The 14,370-nt window shown below is 48.3% G+C and overlaps 2 protein-coding genes across 6 annotated transcripts in view; one reads left to right on the plus strand and one right to left on the minus strand.

Moving 5' to 3' along the window:
* The first annotated feature begins 4,365 nt into the window (after positions 1–4,365).
* PIK3IP1 (phosphoinositide-3-kinase interacting protein 1) lies at positions 4,366–11,465 on the plus strand. 2 transcript variants are annotated; one of them, XM_038152476.1, is made up of 6 exons: positions 4,366–5,023; positions 5,172–5,288; positions 5,377–5,496; positions 7,470–7,655; positions 7,790–7,868; positions 9,865–11,465. In XM_038152476.1, the coding sequence occupies exons 1-6, from the start codon at positions 4,942–4,944 to the stop codon at positions 10,070–10,072; spliced, it is 792 nt and encodes a 263-aa protein (XP_038008404.1). In that variant the 5' UTR covers positions 4,366–4,941; the 3' UTR covers positions 10,073–11,465. The 2 variants fall into 2 exon arrangements, with proteins under 2 accessions (XP_038008404.1, XP_038008405.1); XM_038152477.1 differs by having other exon boundaries at positions 4,418–5,023; positions 5,380–5,496; positions 9,865–10,418.
* A 770-nt stretch (positions 11,466–12,235) lies between these two features.
* The window catches only part of LIMK2 (LIM domain kinase 2), a 30,993-nt gene continuing 28,858 nt past the window's right edge, over positions 12,236–14,370 (minus strand). For all 4 annotated transcript variants that reach the window (XM_038152473.1, XM_038152472.1, XM_038152474.1 and 1 more), the window contains one exon: positions 12,236–14,279. In XM_038152473.1, coding sequence (XP_038008401.1) covers positions 14,123–14,279 — 157 coding nt within the window. In that variant the 3' untranslated portion in view covers positions 12,236–14,122. The remainder of the gene's footprint in view (positions 14,280–14,370) is intronic.

Consider the following 14,370-nt stretch of genomic DNA (forward strand, 5'->3'; position numbering starts at 1 on the left):
GTTTTGATGCTGCCTTTTCACATTTCTTATGTGCAAATAATAAACAATTATTTTTAGACAGGCATTTTTTATCGGGAACAAATTGGGTTATCAGACTGCTCAGCTTTGCCCGGTGCTGCTGGACACAACTGTGGTTTGAGGTGCAAGAAAGTTACAAAAGTACATTTATACCTTTAAAAACAACCAAACAACACATTTTCCTATTTAAATTAATTCCTGCATTAATGCTTATTTGTACTTACATCTAAGTCAGCACTACACATGTAGAACTTGAGACTATCTCCTGCATATCTGTCTCCAGGATTCCTTCACCTACAGAACCATTTCATAAGGTAGGTATTGGATGTCTGAAGCTTCCAAAGTGCTTTGCAGACATATCATAATTTCTGCCTCTGTGACATTAGTAATACTAATATGGGAAACCAAGGCAGAAGCTTGCCTAAGGTCAGGCAAAGATCAGTTAAAAATTGAGAGTAAAGCTTCTGCTCTTGGCTCAGACTTGCGTGTTCTCTGAGTAGATCTCACAGTATCTTTCAAAATAGCTTCCCTTCCTCCACCCTTAGAAATGTGTGCTCTGGCTTTTGTCAGTAGCAGCCTGCATCTGTAGCAAAAAAACAATCAAACAAACAACACAACAAAACCCAGTGCAACTGGAGACTGAAACCTCTTTAGACAGCTGTACCCAATTCCTAACAAGATTGCTGTGGTTTTATGGTATCCTGCTGTGAGACACACCCACTGGTTGGATAACAGGTAAAGCAATCTGCGATCCAGATACCGAGATTGGAATGCTGCAGCCAGAGAAAGAGCTGAGGGATGATCCATGGGGACCTTTGCCACTGCTACAGTGGGCCAGTGTGAGCACAGATTTCTGTCAGCACTTGGGGCCTTCAAAACTGAGAAAGACAATGGGCAGTTCTTGTCAAAAAGGACAAAAAAAAAAAAGAGATGCTGTAAAGAAGACTCTGTGTGAAACTTCTTAAATCACTGATTGCCGAGAATATTTAGAGATAATCTCTTAATGCTTCTCCCCAGTAAACAATAGGACCCAGATTGCCCTCCCGAGGCCTCTGGCCTTTTATTACAGCCCACACAGAAAACTCATCTGAGAAAGCACTCTGAGTTAGTGGAGCAAACTCTGAACCAGTCTGAACCAGTTCAAATATCGCATACGGTTGTTTTGCTTCTGCAGACTTCCTTGTTAGTCTTTGGAGGCTGTGGCTGGCATTTACTTTGCAATAGCTCATGCTGTCAGACTGAAGGGGAGGAGAAAGCCTCTCCTTGAGCATGTCAGCAGCGCGATGCAACAGTGCCAGCAGATATCCCTGTCGCTCCACAGCGACTCCTTTGTAGTCACTGCCTCGGTCCTGATTTTTGGTTACACTCGGCTCAGTTTCATAAAGTCAATATCTGATCCTTTTGTTACAGCCCTGATGTTCTTTATTACATTCAGATTATATCTAGCTTAGAAATTAAATACATTTGTTTCCAATTCCTACATCATTGCTTACAGAAGGCTTTTTACAGGTGACACACAGGGTGTTTTCGTGATCGAGAGAGGCAGCAAAGAAGTAAAACCCCTGCTTTTGTTGGAGTTGCAAGTATCAAGTACTTAATAGTGTTTAGTAACATTTTAAGCTTAAGCACAAACTGCTCTGATATTCTGTTCATGGTGAGGTCTCAGAATTGTACTATTGTTATTCTCAAACATTTCCATTTAGGAAAGAACCACAAAACTGAGAAAAAGGAGTTTTGGGGAAAACTGGAACAATTATTTTGATTACCTAGGGAGAAGAATGGGGAGGTTATGGGAACATGACGTATGTCCTGTTACAAGGAAGGCAATGGTCAACTTTTTCCATTTTATCCCTGTTAATTTGGCTAGGAAAGATTACTCAGATTAGAAAACTCATTTTGTTTACTCCCCTCAGTGTCTTATTTAGTAAGATTAAGTAATAAAGCATGTTAGTTCTTGCATAGGAGGTTAGATGAACTTCTGCCTGGCAAGATCAGAATACATTTGGCTGTGGCCAGAGAAGGAGGGTGGGTTTGATGGCTCCTTGCAGAGTCATTCCAGAGCTATAGATCTGGGACTGCCTCCCTTGGCACAGAGTGCTGTGCTGTTAGATTCCTTTTTATGTTTGTTTGGGGTTTTTTTTTTTTTTTTTCAATCTCAAAACACTTTGAATTTTTCCACAGGTGAAAATGTAGAACAAATAAACAAGAAAGAGCAGCTGACAGACAGGAGAGAGAGAAAGCAGACATTGTTCATTCTGGAACCTGTATAAAGAAAGGGACCAGCCCACAGCTGAAACTGGTTCACAGTGAGTTTAGGGAAGATGTGTGATGTCTCTCATTCCTAAAAATAGTGTATATTTTCTCCTGTAAAACCTGGGAATGTGTTGTGATACATGTATGTGTATATACCAATAGGTATCTAAGTGTTAACTATGTGAGGAAGTAGCTGCAAAGTGATTAACATCGTTTGGGTAGTTTAAAATCAAGTCCTAGGAAATAATGTCATGTTTAATCTCTAAAAGTGTAGCAAGAAGAGCAAACCCATTCCTAAGCAGTGGAAAGAGCAATTGAGTCTGCCTCTGACAGCTGCCACCTGGCATCCTATTAAACTTAACTCTGTGAAACTGCCAGGCATAAATCTTCCCTCATCCTGGAGAAAGCTAGAGATGAAAGAAAAAATTATGCTTAGAAGTCAATTGTGGAAAAGACTTTGATCTTTACCATTAATGTGAAGGTTTTTGCATTTCTTCCAGATTCCCCATTGTCATTCTGTGGACTAGAAACTCAGTTTGCTGGAACTTGGCTGGGTGTAATGAGAAGTGCAAATTTATCTTATTACATAGTAGGAGAGAGAGCTAGGAAGGCCTGAGATTTGTTTCCACAGAGATTACTGCAGCTCTTGGATCAGTGTGTACAGAAGGAGGTGCGTTCTGTGCTAGGTGGCATGGAAGCATTAGTTAGTCCGATGAAATGAGCAAAAAGACTTTAATTGTGCAGGTTGGCACAACTGCAAAGTTTTGGACAGGCAGTGCCTCTGGATGCATGTGTGACCCTGCAGTTTCTGCTGAATGGAATTTGTCTCATAAAATCTGATGAAGAGCTATTACAAACAGGCAGCTTGATTGAATAGCCCTTATTAAAAATTCTTGCTGACTCCAGTTAGCCATGCCTTTACAGAGAGTAACTGGAGAGCATCAGGAATGCAGTAGCAGGTTATCTGTGCAGAAAATGAGCATAATTGCATGAAGGCTGCATCTTAGCTGGTGATGTCAGTCAAGACTGGCACATACAGTTGGTTTTTGGTTTCCTGTTTTGATTTTTTGCAACCATATTTTTTAAAATCTGATATTACTAAACTAAATTTTCTGTAGTGGTAAATCATGTTGTTAAAGTGTGAGTCACACAAATGTGTGATAAGACCTGTGGTCTCCTACTTGGCAGTAGTGCTGCTTAATTGACCTGTTTCCTCATTATCCATCTCTCATGCTGGTACATCTATGGTTTTGTGCTCCATTGTGGACTGGATGCAGCAGGTGACCTGGCTGTAAAGGGCTTAAAGCGTTCATGACCTCGTGAAAAAGGGGAAAAAGTTGGGTTGGATCAGAACCTTGAGCAGGTTTGTTACACAATTACCTGTAGCAGCCTCACAGAGAGCACTGCCGGGATGGAAACATCTGGGAGTGGAAGGGAATGACCGCTGCTCCAGCCAAGCACTGCCTTGAAAAGTGATTCATTGAACACTGGAGCAGCTTCCTGGCATAGAAATACTTTTTATGTGTTCAATGGTTTCCATGTGATTTCAAAGAACTTTAAAAGAAGGGAACTTCCCTGTCCTATTCTAAGAAGGAAGGTTTGATTGTACCTCCTGTAGCAAAAAGGAAGGGAAAGTGCAAAGAAGTGAGGCAGGCAGGTTGGCCAAGGTCAGGAAGAACTCTGTGGGAAAGCCTGAAATAGCACCTTGTGCTGCAGGCCTGTGCCTTGGCTACAAACCTATCAGTTAGCCCAGGCTGCCTTTGCAAGCTCATTGTTGAACAGGACCAGCTATTCAGTGGCTTGTTTTTCACTGGTGTAAAATAGAAACAGTGCTGAGGACTCCAGATGCTGTGTACAGGCACTGGCGCTGCACTGTCTGAATCCCTTGGCATGTTCAGAAACAGAAGTATCTATTGTAAGCCGTGTGAAATGTCTGCAGAGCGGCTTTATCTCAGTGGCTGGATGCCTGCAGTAGAACTACTCTAAACCATCTTCATACCTTGTTTTTTTCTATAAGCAGGCAGAGCTCTTAGAGTAAGCCCATGGAGTCAGTGAGAACTGATGGACTGGCAGAGGCGAGAATGTAAACCCCTTGAAGGTGGAGTTGCACAGCTTCCGTGGCAGTGTGTAGCCTCACAACGTATCTTTACAGCTAAGGGAACCCAAAGGGAGAATGAGGGCAGCAGGATTTAGTCCTTCATGATAATTCTCTAGGGGAGAGAACATTTTAGGTCTCTGAAGATAAACACCTTTCCTGCCACAGGCAGTTGTTCAAGCGTAGTTCCGTGTGGAAAGTCTCCTCTTCTGGTCTAAGACTTTTCCTGCGACTGTAGGAGACAAGCCCGGAGACGCGGAGTTCCTCTCGAGCCAAACAGCCCCACGGCACCGAGCACCCATCGCCGTGCTCGGTGCCCGGGCGAGCACCGTCTGCGGCCGCAGGTTCCCGGCTGCCCGAGCCCTGCCCCGCGGCAGCCGCCCCTTCCCCTCGCGGGGGCGGGCGGCGGCAGCGGCAGCGTTAGGACCCGGCGGCGGCTGCGGGGCGGGGGGGGAAGCGCAGCCCGGCGGTTGTTTACCGGGGAGGGGAGCGCCGGGGCAGGTCTCGCGGCGGCGCCGAGCGGAGCCGAGCTGCGCGGCCGGGCTGGCGGCGGCTCCTCGCCCTCCGCGCCGAGGATGCTGCCCGGGGGTCCGCGGTGGGCGCTGCGCGCCGTGCTGCTGGGCTCGCTGCTGGTGGGGGCCGCCCGCGGCGCCGAGGGTGAGTGCCGGCCCGGCTTTGTGGGGGACAAAGGCCGGTCTCGGGAGGGGGAACACCCCGGTGGGGAAGGCGGCGGCCGCGCTGGGGAGCAGCCCGGAGCGGCAGGGGCTGTCCGGGCATCCGCTAGGCTCGGCTCGTCTCTCCGCAGAATGCCTCCGCGGCAACGGCGCGTCCTACCGCGGCAGCCGGCAAGTGGCCTCCGGCGGCGCCCCGTGCCTCAACTGGCTGCTGGTGCGGAACGGCCCCGGCGCCGCGCTCTCGGCAGGTGGGTCCGGGGCCGGGGGACGCGGCGAGGGGGGCTCTCGGGGGAGCGGAGGGTGCCGCGGCCGCGCTGACGGCCCGCTGCTCCCTAGCAGTCGATGAAGACCACAACAGCTGCAGGAACCCGGACGGCGACGCCGCGCCCTGGTGCTACATCCGAGGCGCTACCGGGGTCCCCGAGCGGCGACCCTGCGACATCGCCCAGTGCTCAGGTAAGAGCGGCCGCCCCCGGCCCCCCTCTCTTCCTGCCCTCCCTGGCTGCCCCCTACCGCTGGGGCTGGGTTTGGCACCAGGGTGGGGTCCTCCCGGAGCACAAACAACCCCGGGCTACGCCAGCACCGCCCGCGGAAACACCGCGTACCCAGGGTCCCTTCAGCCCCCGCCTGTGCGTGCACATCTGCCTCCGGCTATGCCGTGCTCCGCCCCTAGAGCTTTTCCATCAGTGCCAGAAAAGGCCTGTGAAAAGCCCCCACTCCCCCATAATTCGCTTATCACTGTCGCGCTCTCTAGCTGTGTTGCAAAAGGCTGAGGTCCGGACATCCAGGAACTGCTGAGGTGTGGGTAGACTGTTGCCGTGGGGCATGTTATGGCCGACTAAAGAAGCTTCCTGCTGTTAAAGCATTGCCAGTGGGAATTTGAGTACCGGGTGCATGGGAAGAATGTGGAAAAAATGAGAACTAGAAGGGAGGACAGTAAGAAATGGAAACATTGGATTCCTCCTGGATAGTCACAGTGAGAAACAGTTTGCCAAAAGAACTGTAGCCGAAGCCTGTTTCGGGGAGAGGAGGTGTCAGTATTGACTGACATCAGAGTAACCACTTGGGGTTTTTTGAACTGTTTACTACTTTCTGAGCCCTGCAAGAGTTACTTGCACCACTGTCCCTTGAGACTGCTATCCTTGCATGTAAATACTTTTCCCATACACATACACGCCCCCCCTTTTTTTCACTTTGCTCTTTTTTTGCCTGCTTTTCCCTAAAGATGAAGCAAAAAAATGTTCTGCTTCCAAGATCCTTACTCAAAACACTCTTGCAGCTTTAGGATCAGAAGAATTACCTGACCTTTCAGCCATTTGCATGTTTAATAGGTTTCATATTTTTGCATCTCAGGGCGGGCACCATTTCATGGTCCAACAGTTCACTTTAGTTCAGTTGCCCTGGCTGACCCTACGTGAAGTTACTGTGCAGGACCCCTGATTTCCTGTCTCTGACTCCCTTCTGTACTTCCATTTCACATTCCACTGAGGACTCAAAATGGCTGCAGATAGAAAATCCACATGGAGTTATTACCTGCTGTAGAGGGAGATGCAGGTGGAGTGAGTTTTCAGGTGTGGATGCATACTGTGAATAGCATTTCCAAAAAGGAGGGGGGTTTGAGTAGAAAAGCCAATAGATACCTACTTTACACTGTCACAGCTTTTACAGTGCTGCAGCTTCCATTTAAACTGTGTCATGAAAGAAGGAGCTACCTTGAAAATCTTTCAATGCTGTTGATGAAAAAGAGCATTGATAAAAAACAGGGCTGAGAAGGAACCTGTATCCTTGGGTGCCTTTTCTGGGCCTTGACTGAGGAAGGAATTGTCCTTAGTCAATGGCTGTGCTGCCTGAGGACTGCTCTGACTTAGCCTGTCCAGTGGTGTCTCAGACTATCAGTTTGGTGCACCACTGCAAGGAGGACCAGGGAAGAGTATGCCCAGGTTGTTTTCACACCAGCTGGAGTCTCCTGTCAGACTTTCTTGTGTCAGGAAGATTGAGGCAGAAGAGGGATAAATAGGCTCCTGGGAGATTTGGGATGGAGATTCTCATAATCTTGTTCAGCATGATTGAAGCTGCAGCCTGTGTATCGATCTATACACTAAATGAAGTCATTGTGCATCCTCTGGACTCGTTCCCTAAACCTGGGTTTCAATCTGCTGTCTGGATTCTTTCATCTGTGGTGGTGCCTTGGACACCTAGTTAAATAGGTTCATGTCAGAGGAAGGTGGGGGGAGGAATACATTTCTTGTCTACTTTGGTAGGATGTCTGGCAATAGCTTAAAGGGGAACAAATGTTTTTCAGCGTGCTTTGAAGGCAGTTCAGTGATACCAGTCTAGAGCTGTCCCACTCTCAACACACATGTTGTTTTGAAGTACTCATGTAAGTGCTTGCTATGTTGTATATATATTTTTTTTTCTCCTCTCAACAGATGCTACAGCTACCACAGCCCCAGTCCCTACAGCAGAAGTTGGTACTTCCCAGGAGGAGGAGCAGGTGTTTGAACCAGCTGATACCTTGCCCTCTCGGAGCGAGGCAGCCGCGGTGCAGCCTGTCATTGGCATCAGTCAGAGAGTGCAGATGAACTCCAGAGAAAAGAAGGACTTAGGGACATTAGGTACAAACCCAGGATCGTGTGGTAGATCCCTTACTGTGATTCTGGCAGGACAGATCTGTTTTGAGGCTGTGAAAGCACCATTATAGCTAGATCTGCTGCCTCTTAATTTTGGCTCATTTTTTTTCTTTTCACAGGTTATGTGCTGGGGCTGATCATGATGGTGATAATCATTGCCATCGGGGCTGGCATTGTCCTGGGATACATCTATAAGAGGTGAGTGGCTGTTCTTTGTTCAAAAGCTGGTGCATATAGAGCAGGAATGTCTGAACACCTGCAGACCCAACCAGATCCCAAAGAAATGGCACAGAAGCATATGTTTGATTATGGCACATTGAGCAAGTTTGTTTGTCACTCTGAAAAAGAACTGCTAGTAAGTGTTAACTCTGTTCTTCTCCGTTCCCCCATTATTGTGATGTTCTATCTCACTTAAAGTTTCAGTTTGCCCTCTTTAATATTTGGGTTTTTGTGTGTGCATGTGCACCTTGTTGTGGCTTTTTCAGATGTAGTCAGGAGCAGGATTTTGTCAGAACTGGAAAGAACAGATCCCAGGTGGCCTCACAGGAAGTTTCTTTTGCTCAGAAAAATTCTTCTAGCAGGCCACCCGTTCCCCTGATTTCTCTAGTCTGTCTTTAGAAGAAAAACAATTGGCAATTTTTTTTTTTGCTACTCATGCATTGTATCCTATGAAGCTGATTGTCAGGTAGCACTTTTTTTTTTTTGGTCCAAGTTCATTTTAGCAAAGCACCTGTATACTTTAAGGTCAGTTTTGATTTTGACTTTATTTCTTTTTCAATCACTTCACTGTGTTGGACAGAAATGTTTCTTTAGCTGAGCAGTGTGTGAGGGTAGTGGCAGTAGCAAGCTGCTTAGTTGTAAGAGAGAGGGCAGGATTAACAAATAGCAGTGATTGTCACTGCAGCAAGCAAAGGCCCAGGCTCCCTCCTCTGGGAGGGTTTGTTCTGTGTTTTGGCTGTTTGACAACAGTCTGACACAACCAAGCAGAAGGAGCCCTTTCCCAAGCTGGGACATGTCCTTATGTAAGTGTTTATAATAAATGCTGACAGAAGAAAAGCAGAGGGAGGAGTGTTACATAAGGGGCAAAACACAGAGCGCTGCTTGTCGAGGAATCTGATTTGAGGTGTCACTTCAGAGAATGCTGTCTTGTGTGCTGGCAGGAATGGCAGCCACTGCTGCACGCTTGTAGGCAGCTTTGAAAAGGAGCCAAAATGCTGACAGGAAACCCCAAGCAGCTCTGCCTGCTTGAGATCACGAGCTTCAGGAGGAGCGAGTGGTGCCTGTCCCACCTCTCTCCTGTCCTCGGTGGGAGGAAGCAATAGACCAGTGTTGGGCTTTGTCCAAAGGCAGCTTTGCTTCTCCAGTCACAGAGAGCTCACAGCAGGCATGTAGTGCAGGTTTACTGTCTCCTTCCTTGCCTTGATCTCAAAATTGCATGTGCAAGCTGGCAGGTTCGGGTAGTAGGTGTGGTGAGAAATCTTTAATGGGTTTAGTAGTTTTTGGTATACATAGCTCTTCTGGAGTCAATATGCTATTAATGCCAAATCCATTTTTAAAGCAAGGCAGTTCTTCCGCAGCACAAATTACAGAGGTGTTCCTTCCCTTAGCAACAGGCTGGAGACTGAGGTAGGTTTGAGGAGCTGGTTGTGGCATTAAGCTGTTGTAGCTTCAGTGGCAGAAGGCAGGGCCAGCTCTGAAGTCAGCTTTAATACTTTCTGGACAGCTTAATTTGCTGCAACGAAAGGCAGAAGCTGTCACCACCTCCAGTGTTTGTTGCAGATGAGGCAGGTTACAGAAGCTCTTTTCCCCAGCAGTGGCCTCTGCACTGTCTAACTTCTCCCCTGGGACTGCACCAGGCAGTGCTGTGAGACTGTAAAGGGTAAGGAAACATATGACAGCTCTGTGGTTTGAAGGAGGGGCCTGGCTGTACAGTCATTTATCAGCAGCAATGTCAGTAAATAAGCCAGTTTGAGGGAGGGACAGACTTCACTCGGCTGCTTGTTTTTCAAAGATGCTCAGCTGTGGTCCTCTGCTTACAGTAGGGAATATTTCTAGCCCTTTCTATGCAGCTGAAACTGCTTAAATCTTACAGAGCAGAGTCCCTTCTTCTCTACTCCATCAGCTGTACTGAGACTCTCCCTCCAAGCAGCAGCACTCACCCCATGTCTATGTTTTGGTTTTTGTTGTAACGCAGGGGGAAAGACCTGAAGGAGAAGCACGAGCAGAAGGTTTACGAGCGTGAGATGCAGCGCATCACACTGCCCCTGTCAGCGTTCACCAATGCCGCGTGCGAGCTGGTGGATGAGAACACCATTGTGGTGCACACCAACCAGACGCCTGTGGAGGACACGCGGGACGGCGGCGGCCCCCTCATGGGGCAGGCAGGGACTCCTGGTGCCTGAGCAGCTCAGGCAGGAGCGCTACAGGCTGAGCAAAGCCTCCAGCTTCCCACTGTGAGTGCAGGGGTCGCGTGTGTTCATTTCTGTTTTGTTTTCTTTTTGATGAACGCTGGATGAAGGTGATGCAGAGGAACAGAGCAATGGGCTATTCATCATCTGCTCGAGGGGCACCGTTCGGTGCGTGACCAGCTGGGGACTGGTGTGGTGGACCCTGCTGCTTCTTCCCACCTGTCTCCACGGTGTGCCAAGGAGCTGGGGGGGATGATGAGCCAGGCTTACAATTGGCCACAGATCCCGTAGCCTGGAGTGTGGTCGTGGCTTCCTCTTTCTATGTTCTTTTCCTATGTAATGGTATGCACTGTTACTTAAGTTTCAGCCTGGAACCTCAGGAGAGAACAGTACTGCAGGGACTGAGGGGAGCTTCATGTCAGACTTAGCTAGATAATTACACTCTGATTATAGTTCCTGCCTTTTTGCTTTAGTGGCTGAGAGCTGGAATCACTGTCCAGAATCCTGCTACTGGATCAGGTTTTTTTCCAAGGAAGAGCTTATTTGAGGGATGTTTTTGGCCAGAAGCAGAATGTTTAGCCCCAGTGCTCTCCTCAAGCTCTTGACAAATCCAGGTCTTCCAGGGCTGAGGCCACTTCTCCATTCCCCTGTGGTGCTACATGCACAGTCACAGTGGTAGGTGTCCAGGGGGTCTGTCTGTGCCTCCTGCTCACTTACACAGATCAGGAAAGCAAGGGTGAGTGGTAGATAGTTGTGGAGTGAAGAAAACAAACTGCCCTTCAGTTACTTACAGCAGGTTAAACACTGAGGATAGATGATATCCTCTCTTGAACTCCCTAGGCTTCCTACAGAGCCAGGGCTGGACAGAGTGGCCAAGCCGTGGAGGTCACCCTGATCCCAGTGCAGCAGTTCTGGCTCTAAGGGCAGAACGGGGCAGCTGTTTTGTAAGATACTGAAGTTCTGGTGCGGCTCCTGGCCCAGCCTCTGTCACACACTCAGCTTGTGCAGCAAGACTACTTACTTACAGAGCCTGGTCCTATTAGAGAGGTTTTGTAACAACTTTTATTAGCATTTCAGGGGGTTTGGAAGGGATGGTTGCTGCAGTGTCTCCCTAATGGCACCAAGGCAAGGCTAGGTCAGGGAAACATCTGCCCCCACTTCAGGGGATTCAAGCCATTCAAGTAAGTTTTCTAGCCATCTGCTTTATAGCTATGGGCCTAACAGGGAGCAGCACTTGGCAGCAGGGTTAATGTTTGATTCAGAAAGGGAAATATTTTATTTTTAAATGCCTTTGAATACCATATTTCTTTGTAAAATGTTTTAAATACCTCATTATGAGAAGATGCAGACTGTATTAAAGCTTAAAAGAAGAATGCTCTGTAGACCTTTGTGGACTGTGGCTTATCTGTGCATCCCTCCTGCCAGAGCAGCATCCTTTGCCTTGTTTCAGACTTTGAACTGAGGAGAAGGGAAGATGCCACTGCAGTTTGCCAGGCCCAAAAGTAAATCCCTACAAGCAGCGCCTGCACTGCTTGCACTGACACCAGCACTGACAAGGGGCATGGAGCTTGTCTCCCTGCTGCCAGCAGCTGCTCTTGGACTGGGACACTGTTCCTGAAAAGCAGCTGTGGGGTGTGAGCTGTGGGTGACGCAGCAGGCTGGCCCATGGGAACAGACTCTTGCTTACAGCCCCTTCCTGCACAGATCTGGCTCAGTTCTACTTTGATGCTGCTCAGCAGCAGCTCCATCCCTTGAGAAGTGCAATGGAGACAGAGCACAGCAGGTTACAGGAGGTACTAACAGAGGCAGCATTTTTGTTCAATTGTTGTCTTAACAAAAGTCCCCTGAACTACATATTTCAGAATAAGATGTTTCCAAGAACAGGTTATATTTTTATCCCTGGATTAGAAACGGAAAGTGGAGAGGTTCCATGATCTGCTGACTCCTGTCCACCCTTGAAACCAACCAACGAATGAACAGAACTTGTTCCCTTTCTCTCACTCCAGGTAAATAGTCCTACAGAGCACTGCACTGTGATTCTGCAGTTCTGTGAAATGTGGCAGAGTCCACAGACTCAAAAAAGGGTGTTCTGGATGGTACCTCATCTGGGCAGTTTTGGTGTTGCCATTTTGTGACTACAATAGAAACCCGAGAAAGTGATGGCTTCCAGCTTTATTTAACACAGAGACCACAAAATCTTATTCTCAATAGCATACAGTTACTGCTTTTTAATTTAGTTAGAACGTGGAGCTGTGCAAATCACAGTTCATAAATCCCACCCACACATCACCCAGGACTCTCCCTTCAGGGGTCCCCTCACAAACCAGCCTGGGAGGGGGAATGAAAGGGCAAATCCTATTAACAATCCTGGATCCACTGTACCCAGTTTAGAGAGGCTCCTGCCTGACTTACAGCACAGGGGCCCTAGTGTTTCTAAAACACCACTACACAGACTAAAAACACCTCCCTTGCAAACCTGATGTTAGGTGATGGCTGGTCCCATGTTATTTTACATAATACTTTAAACTCATGGGTAGGGGAGGAAACCAAAGTAACAGCAAAGACTAACACCCATTCCCCACCATTCAATGCTGAAGGGAGGAGGAGAGAAAAAGGAGCACACTAAAAATCCAGTTAAACCGTGATGTTTGTGAGACTTAGAGCAGAACTTGATTCAGCTTTTTGTTCAGTTCTGCCAGCCACGTGAGCTACTGCAGCAGTAGCTTCTTTCCTTCTTTCTCCCACCAAGGGAGGAAGAAGAGAAATACTGGAAGAAAATACAGCCCTACCCACCTCCCAATGACTCCAAGCCCTTTTATCCCCCCACCCAGAGCAGGGAATGACCCTGAGGAAAATTTCTGTTTGGAGAATCAGCTCAGGTGCTGCAGCAGCAGCTGCAAGAAGGACCTTCAAAGGGAGCAACTTGCACAATCTGCAGGAAAGGATGAGGTAGTGGCAACTGAATTATTAATTCTCCAGCTACCACTCCAGGGAGGATGGGACATTCTCCAGCACTTTCTATTCATGACAAGTCCATCCTTTAATGAACCTTGGGCAAGTCCCCTTTTGTCATTGTCCATGCCCAAGGTCTGAGCCACTTCAAACCTTTGGCTTTCTGACAAGCACCTTCTGCCGCCATTTCTGTCACCTCACATCCACAGGCCAAGAGCTCAAGCACTCAGGAATGTCCACACCCAGTGCCTAGTGCACAACTACACATTCAGGTTCAAATACTTTCACCCAGGTTAAGGTTTTGGGCAGGCAAACTCACTACAGGCGCAGGGTCTGAAAATGTTCCAGTGGCTCATTTGCTGCCTGCCTCATTTGCCATCAGGAGGGGCAAGCAGAGCTCAGTCGTAGTGTTTCTAGGCAGGCTTTTGGAGGTATTCAGAGACACAGAAGGAATAAAAGCCCACAAAACCAAAACAATTCATATGTGCTTCCCCAGAGACGGTATTTCAGGAGAGCTGCCCAATTCCTGGGGCTTTTTACTCCTTCCTCTGATGCATGTCTGAGGCCAAAATCTCAGTGGGTTGTTCTGGGAAACACATGCAAATACATCCATGTGCTGTCCTGGTGAGACATGTTGCTGGATGTCCAATTTCCCCAGCTTTCTGGGCAGGGCAGTCAGTGGGAGAAGCTGTTCCAGAAGTACTGGTCCTTACCCAGGAGAGTCTCCTATAGCAATTCCCTCCCTAGCAGACAGGCCAGGGTGGCTTCACAGCTTGCAGCCAAGTTCTAAGGCACCACAGTAAAGAAGCCTGAAAAGGCCAGAGAAATATTTCTCAAGCCAGAAAAATAGTGTTCAGCGGCTTTCCTAGGTGCAGCTGGCAGGAAACAATCCTTTTTGCTTCTGAAACACGTGAGGAATCCACAGTGAACCAGGATATCCAAGAGGAGGGAAGCTGGGTGGGGAGAGAGAGGCAGTGCAGCAGACGCGCAGCACGGTGCCCCGTTAATGCCCTGGAAGTGGCTGAAGTGCATCTCCCTCCCTGCCGCTCACCCCAGCTCCAGTGGAGTGGTGCAGGCAGCAGGATGAGCGGCCTAGGTTGTGTTTTCGGGTAGCTTGTCACGGTTCAGTCCGTACTGCACACTCACATTGTGGTCCAGCTCCTCCAGCTCAGATGGAAGGGGGATGGCAAGTTCTCCCAGGTACAGAGAGAGAGCTTCAAAGGAATCTTCCAGCTTGGAAAAAGGGGGCCTAGAAGCAGCAGTGAGGAAACATGAGTAGGAAAGAGGAAGCAGAACAGCATCTGGAAAGGCTGAGCTAGTTGTCCATCCAGGTCCCTGTA

Source organism: Motacilla alba, chromosome 15 (genome assembly GCF_015832195.1).
Source record: "Motacilla alba alba isolate MOTALB_02 chromosome 15, Motacilla_alba_V1.0_pri, whole genome shotgun sequence".
Lineage (NCBI taxonomy): Eukaryota > Metazoa > Chordata > Aves > Passeriformes > Motacillidae > Motacilla > Motacilla alba.

Bases quoted from the DNA above. Each gene is read 5' to 3' on its own strand.
- PIK3IP1 (XM_038152476.1), top strand. From the start codon at position 4,942: ATGCTGCCCGGGGGTCCGCGGTGGGCGCTGCGCGCCGTGCTGCTGGGC. The intron at 5,289-5,376 runs GTGGGTCCGGGG...GCTGCTCCCTAG, and splicing joins CGGCGCCGCGCTCTCGGCAG to CAGTCGATGAAGACCACAAC. The intron at 7,869-9,864 runs GTGAGTGGCTGT...GTTGTAACGCAG, and splicing joins CTGGGATACATCTATAAGAG to GGGGAAAGACCTGAAGGAGA.